Consider the following 12,210-nt stretch of genomic DNA (forward strand, 5'->3'; position numbering starts at 1 on the left):
TAATGTTAAGCTTTATTGAACCACAACTAAAAGATAACCCTTAACCTGACCACAATTGAGCTTTTAAGGCTTCCAAAATCTAATCTAGTATAAGTCAAATAAATAGGGCTACTTGATAAATTAAACCTTGAACCTTACCCTATCCATTACACTAAACCAAATTGAACTATAACCTTAATTTTGAACCCAATTGAACCATAAGTTATATAAATTCCAAACAAGATGAACATAATCCTAAATTATATTATTGAGTTTAAAGCACACATGCTCGTGCACACAAACATAAACCATAACCATAATCTTAAATGACATTATCAAATTATATATACATATACACATATACATGAGTGCGCGTGCGCACACACACACATAGATAGATAGATTGATGGATATAGATATAGATGTACATGTATTAATAATATATGCATATACATATACACATATATCATAAACCTAATTTGATCTCTATCTGAACTCTTAGTCTAACCTTAAGTGTAGTTAAATAGTAAATATAGTTAAATTCAACCCTGAATGTGACTCAACGATTTCTCTTTAATTGAACCCCAAACCTAATCAAACTTTAAATCTAACCCTAATTGTTCTTTTACCAAAAAATTGATTGAACTATAACTATATCCTTAATTGAACCATAACCATAGTTTAAACCTAACTATAATTGTGTTCTTAACACTTTCCCTAATATTTACCTTTATCAAACCCTAAAATATAACCTACTGAAAGCCTAATTTGAACCCTAACCAAAGTGTAATTAGAACCCTAGCCCTAACCCTAATAACACCCTTAAAATAAACCATAATCGAGACTATGATATAAACCCTCACCCTAACTCAATCCTAATCTTTAACCTACTCCTAACCCTAACCCTATCCCTAACCATGATGTAAATCTTAGTTCTAACCACAACCCTAATCCTAAAACCAACTTTAGATAATCTGCCTAATTATAATCCTAAATCCTATTCATAACATAACTGTAATTATCATTCTAACTTAAAATTAACCTTAATTTTAATCTAGAGCTAAAACATATCATAATTGTTATTTTACCTCCAATGCTGCAACTAATTATAATCTTAACCCTAATCCTAAGCTTAAACTAATAATGACCACAAACCTACCTAAATCTCTAGTCTAAAAGATAAACCTAAAAATAATCCTAACTCTAACCATGATTTAAACCCTATCTCTAATCATGATTTAAAACCTATTCATTATTTTAAACCTAAATATTAACCATAATATTATACCTGATCCAAATCATAACCCTCATTCTAACCTTAACCACAATTGAAACCCTTACCTAATTATAATACTAATCATTATGTACAACTTAACTCTAAAAATAATAATGTTAATTTCCTTCACATTATATATAACTAGGGATATCCTTCTCAAGACACTATTTTCTTAAGTTATTTCAATAGAAACTTGTGAAAAGATACTTTTGAACTTATTTTATATGTACAAAATATAAACTAGTTAGTATTTAATTACAATTAAAGAATTCATGTCCAGTTTTTATTATAAATTATGAAAAAATAATTATTATAAATTATGAAAAATAAAAATAAAACTGACGCGGAAATCAAATTTTGAACCAGACCTAGAAAACCAAATGACAAAGCATTCTGTAAGCATTTTGAAAATTTCTCGCCCGACCCTTGCATGCTGTTCATTGCAGAGGTCCTCCCCCTGGTTTTATCTGATTCTCCTTCACCTGAAAATATTCTTCTGCTTTAGGATTGCTGTTTCTCACTGCAAGGGTTTCTTGTTCTTCTGGTAGTAGAACTCGGTCAAATCATCTATTACCATGGCATTTACCCTCAAGGCTCTGCAACTATTTTATCCCTCTTTTACATTAAGATCCATCGGTCTTTTTACCCGTGTCCCGGCCAGAAGCTCATACCCCCAATTAGGAATTATACCGAGTTCTTTCACCTGCAACAATGGAGGGGTTTGGTATACCAAGCGGATCACCTCATTAAAATTTGAAAAGTTGGAGGCACCGGCGAAGATCGCGGGATGAGAAATCAACGGGTCCGAGGACTCTGGTGGAGCAACCACGTTGCTGGAATGTCTGAGAACGAGTGATGATGCCAGAGAATAAGGGTATGATTTTGTGTGCACATTCAGTAGAGCTGTTTTCTTAGCAGAAAGGATTGTGCTGAAGTAATTTTTTAGTAACTGCTGTGGCAATTGCAAGGGTTCCAGAGGTTATGTGTAGAATTAGTTTGTGAAATTCCAGCACTTTTCCATTGACAAAGAGATAACAAGACCTTTTTCCCTAAGGCAGAGTGTGAATTTTTTTGTTGTCTTAGTTTGAAAGGTGGAATGGAGTTGCTATAAAGTAACTTGAGTTAATATTTAGTAATATTTAGTTTTTTATTATTTAAAAGAGAACATTTCTAAATTTGCTAGGAGTTTGAGAAAAATCAGAAGAATTGATTAAAAGCAAGGAAAGTTTCTTCTTTGTAATCCAATTAAAACAGTTGGAGTCTATATATATGTAAGATTGTTTGTATTGGATTTTATTATACTTTGAGAGGAAGTTTGCCATAAACATTTACATATTTTTCCTGTAAATTTTGTGCAATTAATACATAGCTGGGTTAATCCTCTGCATTGATAATTTTCGGCCTGAATTTGATGGAAATGTGGATGGTTGTAGCGGCTGCGGGTTGTAGGCTTTTAGCGAAATGTTGGAACATTGTTAGCTTTAAATCGCAAGTTTTGAAAAATGAATCTGCCCACATCAACAACAACCCTGGTCTGCCAAATGATAAAAATGGATCGGGGGAAAGGATAAGGAAGCAAGAGATTCTGGAGGAAACTCATTTTGAGGAAAAACCTGATATGCTTGCAGAAAATTATGTTGGCGAATTTGGGTTTGGGAGAAGATACGAGTCTTGGAAAAGAGGATCCTCTGCTTGTAGAGGAAGAGCAAGGGTTTTAAGGGCGGCGATTAGCAAGCCTATGTCTTCCTTCGAAAGTTGTCTCACTAGTTATGAATTTAACAATAGTAGTTGCATCTTGTGCGGAAGGCAAAGGCAAAGGCCTATTCCCATTACAGATTGTTTACTGCCTTGTTATAATGACATAAACAGTGATAAGCCTGAGTCTGTACCTATAACTATACTCTCTTCGATAAGACAATGCAGCCAAAGTTCAAGGAACGCAGGTATGGTTAAATGTAATTCTTATGTTAGCTTCAGTATTTTTTCGCTATTTTAAGGTTGTTTTATGTACAGCCTTCATTCTTCACAGATACATCTGCAAGCTATCGTTTGGTTTGTTTTGGAGTTGGCATTGGCATAATGTCCACAATCATGTCAAGCAAGAGGGAATTGGAGAGGCTTACATGTTTGCTAAAACAAAAAGAAGAATTGGTTGAGGACCTAGAGGAGGAGCTAGAAATGCAAGGATCATGGACTGTGACAGACGTCACTGATGAAGCTTGTAATGGTTTAGAAACTTCAGGTAAAATCAATGTCAAAAATATGAATAATGTGAGGAGTGTTGAAAAAGAGCTTGAAGCCGAGTTGGAGAAACTTGGATTCAACTTGCATTCTCCTAACCACCAGAAAGAATTTCTTAGAATCAATGAGGTAGCTTCTTATCATTATTGGAAACTGAACTGTTTTTTTATCCGTATAGGTATTTATACAGTGCTTCCCATGTTGAATTTGTGCCCGGTTTTTACATTCTTGTAACAATGTTTGACTTTCCAAGCAAAAATAAGTCTTATTTAGTCAGTGCCCAATGTTTTATGAGAAATATAGATTAAAATCAACTCACAACTTAACCCTAAACCAAATTTTTTTTTATCTGGCACTTAAAAGTTGCTCGGCACATGAAGGTGCCGAGTGCCAGTTTTACTCGGCACTTGATGGTGCCGAGTGGTAGGTTGCTCGGCACTTAAGAAAAGTGCTCGACACAGGAGGGTGCCGAGTGCCAGAAATTACTCGGCACTTGCTCGGCACATGAAGGTGCCGAGTGACAGGCAACAGGTGCCGAGTGAACTCGGCACAAAGAGGAGAGCTCGGCAAGGGAAGGTGCCGAGTGAGCTCAGCTTGCACTGTGGAGAAACAGGGACCAAGCCGAGCGACCAGGATATCACGTGAAACTTTTCACGATTAAAGCCAGAGACTTAGAACTAAAAATATTCAACAAAGATCTTCTCAAATGCAATGTAGAGAGGAAGAACAATAGATTCGAGTATGCCTGCTTGCTTAGTATTTAACTTTGATTTAAAACAATACAAGATTTGGGAGCATTCGGCTTCAACCAGAAAACCCTAAATTTACCCTAAAACTTCAAACGACTTCAATACTTCAAACTTTAAACTTGCAGCTCTAATGGCTGCATACAAAAACGCCTAGAGCAATCACTACTTCACAGGTCGAATCCAATGAACAATAAACTTACAGAATGATCAGAGAGAAAACGTGCAACTGCAGGCACGAAATAAACAAACTTCCTTCTCTGCACTCTGAAGACTGGATCTGCTGACCTTCTTCCACTGCTCTTCTCTACAACTTCTAATCTAATCTGCTTGATCTGCACTTCCTTCTCTTATTGAATGAATGTTGAAACATTCCTTTTATCATATTTCATTTTCCCTCTCAACGTTCAAATTTCAAACTCTCACCTACCAAAATGAATGCCTGCCGTCCATAAATGCTTGTGGTGCTGACAGGGTAGATGGGTGTGGGGTTCGAGGACAAACAGCTGGCCCTTGACGTTAATTTCCAACACTCCCCCTTTGTCCTGAGACCCACAAACAATGATCACTGCTGATCCAAATCAACTACACCAAGACTCTGTCTTAGGTGCACAAAAGTTTCAATGCCTAATGGCTTAGTAAAGATGTCTGCTAGCTGCTGCTCAGACCTGCAAAAAACCATCTTGATATCCCCATTCTCCACCAACTCTCTGATGAAGTGATATCTGATCTCTATATGCTTGCTTCTCCCATGGAAGACTGGATTCTTGGACAAAGCAATTGATGAGATGTTGTCACAATAAATTGTGGTTCCATCCTCTTGCCTTTCATTCAAATCTGTCAAGATCCTTCTTAGCCAAATTGCTTGACATGTTGTTGCATTTGCTGCAATGTATTAAGCCTCTGCTGTAGATTGAGCAACAATAGGTTGCTTCTTGGATGCCCATGAAATTGCACCCGATCCCATATGAAACATGTATCCGGAAGTGCTCTTCCTATCATCTAAACTTCCAGCCCAATCACTATCAGTATAACCTACCAACTTGAATTCATTTGATGCAGCATACAAAATCCCAAATCCCTTGGTACCTTTCACATACCTTAGGATCCTTTTTCCCGCTTGCCAATGGGAATCCTTTGGTGTTTCCTTAAATTTGGAAATCAAACCTACTGCATGCATTAGGTCTGGCCGAGTTGCAGTCAGATACATTAGACTTCCAACCATACTCTTGTATAGTGTTGGATCCACTCTCTTGTTAGAGTCTTCCTTGCTCAACTTCAGACCTACTGCAGTTGGTGTGGGGGTTGCCTTACTATTATGCATGTTAAATCTCTCCAAGATCTGTCCTGCATATTTTTCTTGAGAGATGAAAATGCCATCATGCATTTGTTTTACTTCTATGCCTATAAAGTATTTCAAGAGACCTAGGTCTGTCATTTCAAATTCACTTTTCATGGCCTCTTTGAAGTCACCAATTAGAGCCTTATCATTACCAGTAAAAATCAAATCATCTACATACAAGACAACAATCAATACATTACCATTTGCTGTCTTGATGTAAAGAGTGGGCTCACCATTGCTTTTGTTAAAGCCATTGCTCATCAAATATGAGTCAATCCTACTGTACCATGCCCGTGGAGCTTGCTTGAGCCCATAAAGAGCTCTCTTCAACCTATATACTTTGTTTTCTTCACCTGCAACTTCATAACCAGGTGGCTGCTCCACATACACTTCTTCTTTCAGTACACCATTTAGGAAGGCGGACTTCACATCCATTTGAAATACCTTCCACTTGTGCTGAGCTGCAATTGCTATGACAACACGCACGGTTTCCATTCTTGCAACAGGGGCATAGGTCTCATCATAATCTCTTCCATACTGCTGTTTGTAGCCCTTGACTACCAGCCTTGCCTTATGCCTATCAATCTTGCCTTCAGCATTGCATTTGGTCTTATAGACCCATTTAACTCCAATCACTTGCTTCTTGGGAGGCAATTCAGTTAGCTCCCATATCTCATTCCTTTCTATGGCATCTATTTCTTCATCCATGGCATTACACCATTTCTTCTCCTTAATAGCTTCCTCAAAATATACTCGATCACTATGAGAAAATAGTGCAAAATTAACACTCTCATCATAATTTTCATACCTTTCATCTTGGTATATCTCCCTAAGACTCTTGGTCTTTCTTGGTAACAGGGAGGAGAGTGTGGGATTAGAATCTTCATTGCTGTTGCATTGCCGACTAGCTCGGTCTTCAGTAGTACTCGGCACTGACACTTGGTCATGCCTAGAGGAGCTCGGCAATGTCTGAACCTGCTTGCCTTTTCTTCTATTTGCTCCTTCTTCTTGCTGTTCATCAGCATCTTCTTCACTCATAATTGACACTTTACTTGAAGTGCTCGATGACTCATCAGTTGAACCATACCAAGACTGATTTTCAAGAAATTCCACATCTCTTAAAAGCATCATCTTGTTGTTCAATGGGTCATACAATCTGTATGCCTTTGATTCTGGGCTGTACCCTGTGAAAATGCATTTCACACCTTTATCATCAAATTTCTGCCTTTGCTCTTTAGGCACATGTGCATATGCTACACATTCAAACATTCTTAAGTGTTCAACTGTCCATCTTATTTGTGACCAAGCTTCCATTGGAATTCTATCACAGACTGCCTTTGTAGGACACCTATTAATTAGGTAAACTGCTGTTGCCACAGCCTCTCCCCAAAATTCAGTTGGGAGACCTTTCTCTTTCATCATGCTCCTTGCCATTTCAACAATGGTTCTATTCTTTCTTTCAGCCACTCCATTCTGCTGTGGTGTATAGCTGGCTGTGAGCTCTTTCTTAATGCCATGTTTCCTGCAAAAATTTACAAAAGAATTGGAGGTATACTCCCCTCCTCTATTTGATCGTAGGACCTTGATATAGTGTCCACATTCTCTTTCAACCTGGGCTATAAATTCTACAAATTTATCAAATGTTTCAGATTTGTTCTTTAAGAAATACACCCATGTCCTATGACTGAAATCATCAATGAATGTCATAAAATATGTACTCCCCCCAATGGAAGTAACTTGCATAGGACCGATTAGGTCAGTATGCACTAACTCTAATGGATATCTAGCCCTCCTAGAATTTCCAGAATTAAAGGGAAGCCTATGTTGCTTACCCAAAATACAAGCCTCACACTTGTCACAAGAATTTCCTACATGTGGCAAACCTTCTACCATTTTTTTATTTGACAATAAATTTAAACCAGCATAGCCAAGATGACCATACCTGAGGTGCCATAGCCGTGAGGGGTCTTCAATCACACTCCTTAGAGCTGATTGTGTGGGAGGTGCAACACTAACTTGAGATGAGAAACATGTCTCAATCTTCAAGGGAAACATTCTGTTCTTTGTCATTTGAACTGCTGCAAGTAGGTTCTTGCTCCCATCCTTTTCTTGAATGACACACATGTCATTCTCCATCAGCACTTTGTATCCATTTTGAATGAGCTGACCAAGCTCATCAAATTGTGCTTCATACCAGGGGCGAAATACACATTTTGTATTTCCTTTTTCTCACCTTTCTTGGTGCGGACCATAATAGATCCTTTGCCCACAACTGGTAGGGTTCCATTGTTACCCATCTTAATTTCTGATTTGAAACTCTTGTCAATGAATGAAAACAAGGTTTCATTACCACTCATGTGGTTGCTACATCCACTGTCGAGGTACCAAACCTCAGGGCTTCCTTCTTCACCAACATTACACATGATGAAGGCAGTGTTTTCACTTCCCATATTCACATCAGCCACATTTGCTTGTCCTGACTGATCTTTCTGCTTCTTCCAGCATTCATTTGCATAATGCCCATATTTATGACAGTAGTAGCATTCTACATTACTCTTATTTGAGTTGTAGTTTTTCTTACCTCCTCTTGAAGTATTTTGTGAGCTACTTGCTCCATCTGCTTTTCCTGAGCTCTCTGTTGCAGCATTTCTTTGTCCTCCATTACCTCGGCCTCTGCCTCTGGAGTTTCTGCCTGAGCCATTTCTTCCTCTCCCCCTTCCTTTTGGATTTGACTGAGCCTTGAATGCTTGGTCTTGGGTAGAAGAAGATGTGGATCTATTGATTCTATACTCATGGGTTTGAAGAGAACCCATCAACTCATCCATTGTCAAAGTAGTGAGGTCTTTTGCCTCTTCTATGGTCATGACCAAATGGTCATATTTATGAGGTAAACTCCTCAATATCTTCTCCACTATCCTCTGCTTTTGATAGTTTTCTCCATTTGACTTCAACTGGTTAATCACATTGGAGGTCCTTGAACTGAAGTCTGCAACTGATTCATTCTCCTTCATCTGAAGGTTCCTCAAACTCCCTCCTTATATTCTGCAGCTTTACTATACGGACTTTATCAGTCCCCTTGAAATTCGTCTCAAGGATATCCCATGCTTCCTTTGCATAATTTACTGCTGCAATCTTTGGAAATACTCTCTTTGTCATTGCTGCTTCAATAAGACTTAATGCCTTAGCATCCTTCCTCCTTGACTCTTTCAAATGAGTCTTCTGTGCATTTGTGAGGGCAGCATACTGAGTCGGATCAGTCACATCATTGAGTCCATTTACAACAAACTCCCACAAATCATTTGCAACCATAATGGTTTTCATTTTCTTTGCAAATGTATCATAATTCTGTCCATTAAATGATGGTGGCTGCTGCCATATCTTTTTTGCATCTCCTGCCATGATAAATATCCCAAGAAAAAAAACAATTGCCCAAACTCACTGTGGATGTGGGGCCTCAAAGCTCTGATACCATGTGAGAAATATAGATTAAAATCAACTCACAACTTAACCCTAAACCAAAAAATTTTTTATCCGACACTTAAAAGTTGCTCGGCACATGAAGGTGCCGAGTGCCAGTTTTACTCGGCACTTGATGGTGCCGAGTGGTAGGTTGCTCGACACTTAAGAAAAGTGCCCGGCACAGGAGGGTGCCGAGTGCCAGAAATTACTCGGCACTTGCTCGGCACATGAAGGTGCCGAGTGACAGGCAACAGGTGCCAAGTGAACTCGGCACAAAGAGGAGAGCTCGGCAAGGGAAGGTGCCGAGTGAGCTCGGCTTGCACTGTGGAGAAACAGGGACCAAGCCGAGCGACCAGGATATCACGTGAAACTTTTCACGATTAAAGCCAGAGACTCAGAACTAAAATTATTCAATAAAGATCTTCTCAAATGCAATGTAGAGAGGAAGAACAATAGATTCGAGTATGCCTGCTTGTTTAGTATTTAACTTTGATTTAAAACAATACAAGATCTAGGAGCATTCGGCTTCAACCAGAAAACCCTAAATTTACCCTAAAACTTCAAACGACTTCAATACTTCAAACTTTAAACTTGCAGCTCTAATGGCTGCATACAAAACGCCTGGAGCAATCACTGCTTCACAGGTCGAATCCAATGAACAGTAAACTTACAGAATGATCAGAGAGAAAACGTGCAACTGCAGGCACGAAATAAACAAACTTCCTTCTCTGCACTCTGACGATTGGATCTGTTGACCTTCTTCCACTGCTCTTCTCTGCAACTTCTAATCTGATCTGCTTGATCTGCACTTCCTTCTCTTATTGAATGAATGTTGAAACATTCCTTTTATCATATTTCATTTTCCCTCTCAACGTTCAAATTTCAAACTCTCACCTACCAAAATGAATGCCTGCCGTCCATAAATGCCTGCGGTGCTGACAGGGTAGATGGGTGTGGGGCTCGAGGACAAACAGCTGGCCCTTGATGTTAATTTCCAACATGTCTGCCCATGTTGAATTTGTGCCGTATTTTCCATTCTTGTAGCAATGTTTGATTTTTCAAGTAAAATAAGTGTCTCGTTTAGGGCTTTACTGACGCATCAACTTGCAATTCAGATCAGTCAATATGAGTATAACACAACTTCTTTGTTTGAATTGTTTTGATAGAGTCATTTTGATTCTGGTTATCTTATCCCTGGAGCACAGTTCATTTGTTTTCTTGGCACCTCGAGATCAATAACTATAATTTTAGAAAAGTTATCATGGGAATGTCTTGACATGCATTGCCGAAATATGATATTGAGAACATGCTAAGATTTCTAATTGATGACAAGCAAAGTGAAATGATACCTTAACTCGCAATAAATATTGTTAGAGGCTACGTCTAGCATAACTAGATAAATCATAAATTATAAGATGCTTTTTAGTAATGTACATGTAAGGCTGTTTCAAGTTCTTTTAGTTGCATGTTTAGGATCTTCGAATGATGTTTTATGATAATGCAACATAACCCTGAGAATTTCAATGTTGTGATAGATTGATCCGGGTTGCAGTGCTGATGTTTGTAGTTGCCAACTAAGAGGTGATGAGTTTATGTATAATGCAGAATCAGAAGAAGATAATAATTCTTCCATACATGAAGAATTTAATACAGAGAACTTTGCTGTTTCACCAAGGGATCTGGAGAGACGCTTGCATGAGGTTATAATATCAAGGCTCCAGGATCGAATTGTAGAGCTTGAAATTGAACTTGAAGACAAACGATCAAGTCTAGTCTCAAGCAGTCAAACGAGCTAAATCAAACTCCCAATCATTAAATTCAGGTATAGCCTATCAGGTTTTGCTAGCAGTTTTTTTTTCCATTATGAATCTCAGGTCTATCAAAATAATTCTTGGTTGCAAAATGAAAGATTCTAATTGGCTTAGAAAACCATCTCTTAAGAAGATTAAAATCAATACCAGTTATGCAAAGCTTTTTAGTAAACATCCCTGAAGTTTCACAAGTTGTGACTTCCAGGTTTCCTGGTGCTCAATAGTATTTGTTTTTCCCTTAATTGTTACATTTCTATGACATGTGTAATACTGAGCTACAACTTGAATACTCACACAGTACTATGTTTATTATGGTAATAGATGACTCCTCAATCACTAGATGTGTAAATTAGGATTGATAGTATGAAGTTTGAATAATGTGATTTTACTTGTTGCAGGAGTTCTCAAGGACTTCAAATCGCAGCAAATAGAATTTACCAAGCCTCTCAAGTAGGGCAGGCTGCTTCTCATACCTTTACCAATCCACAAGTTTGCTTTGGATATGGTCATCCTTCTTGGGGACCATCATAGTCTGCATCAGAGCCCATGGTGCAAAGCTATTTAACATGCATGGGTAAGAGTACATACAATCAGTCATCTACTCTACCTGCACAAGTAAAGCAACGATCCCATCACACAACTTCTGAAATGGCTTGTAACTCAACTTGCCCTAGGACCTGACAACAAGCATTCTGCAATCAACCTGACAGCTCTGCCTCACCAGTAGAAGCCACATGTGCCACGAGGAAAACATTTCCTTTATTTGTTTTTGTGCACTTATGTGACCATTTGAAAAGCCGTGCATGGTTTTTTTTGCAATGTTTTATGCCTGGCAAAGAAGGGCTTATATTGTATTGTCTACAGACGTTGATTATGGAATACCTCCATTTTGTATCTCATCTCATTTTATAAAAGAATATTCTTTATCCTTGTACTGGAGTTGAACATGAGCTTTCTGAGTATTCTTAAGCGCATAATGAATTTGACAAAGTATAGATTCTCCCATTCTTTTGTTAAAAACATTTAAATTTTAAACATCTCCAAATCTAGTTGACATTGTTTCTTACCTAATATAAAGTTGCCCTATTGATTCAACTTTACAATGATTTTGATGGAATAAAGTTTTTATATTGAATTTGGCAGCATTGGAGATTCTTAAGTTTTAGCGTTTGTGCTTCTGGAATGAAAAGGGGATTGAAGAACTTATGCATATGCGATGGATCTGAGTTTGTTTACTTGCCATGGATAACTATCTTTGAGTGGAATTCTTTGTAGGAAAAGTTGCAAAGGTTTAAGGTTCAACGAGGCTGTCAGATTTGAGACCTTTAGCTTTCATTTGACTTTGTTTGTTTTTTC

The 12,210-nt window shown here is 38.0% G+C and overlaps 1 protein-coding gene across 2 annotated transcripts; it reads left to right on the forward strand.

Annotated features, from left to right (window-relative positions):
* Positions 1–1,596: 1,596 nt before the first annotated feature.
* LOC149553806 (uncharacterized) lies at positions 1,597–11,784 on the forward strand. 2 transcript variants are annotated; one of them, XM_089789167.1, is made up of 5 exons: positions 1,597–2,129; positions 2,689–3,198; positions 3,285–3,497; positions 10,649–10,865; positions 11,253–11,784. In XM_089789167.1, exons 1-4 carry the CDS (start codon positions 2,111–2,113, stop codon positions 10,837–10,839), a joined length of 933 nt encoding a protein of 310 aa, XP_089645293.1. In that variant the 5' UTR covers positions 1,597–2,110; the 3' UTR covers positions 10,840–10,865; positions 11,253–11,784. The 2 variants fall into 2 exon arrangements, 1 of the variants encoding a protein (XP_089645293.1); XR_016353195.1 differs by lacking the exons at positions 2,689–3,198; positions 3,285–3,497 and having other exon boundaries at positions 1,606–2,129; positions 10,579–10,865.
* The last annotated feature ends 426 nt before the right edge of the window (positions 11,785–12,210 follow it).

This window comes from Cupressus sempervirens, chromosome 6, assembly GCF_028749045.1.
Source record: "Cupressus sempervirens isolate cs-2001-9-10 chromosome 6, ASM2874904v1, whole genome shotgun sequence".
In the NCBI taxonomy this organism is placed as follows: domain Eukaryota; kingdom Viridiplantae; phylum Streptophyta; class Pinopsida; order Cupressales; family Cupressaceae; genus Cupressus; species Cupressus sempervirens.

Excerpts from the sequence above, each read along its gene's own strand:
- LOC149553806 (XM_089789167.1), top strand. Across the intron at positions 3,199-3,284 it reads CCAAAGTTCAAGGAACGCAG|ATACATCTGCAAGCTATCGT; the intron begins GTATGGTTAAAT and ends CATTCTTCACAG. Across the intron at positions 3,498-10,648 it reads TAATGGTTTAGAAACTTCAG|AATCAGAAGAAGATAATAAT; the intron begins GTAAAATCAATG and ends TGTATAATGCAG.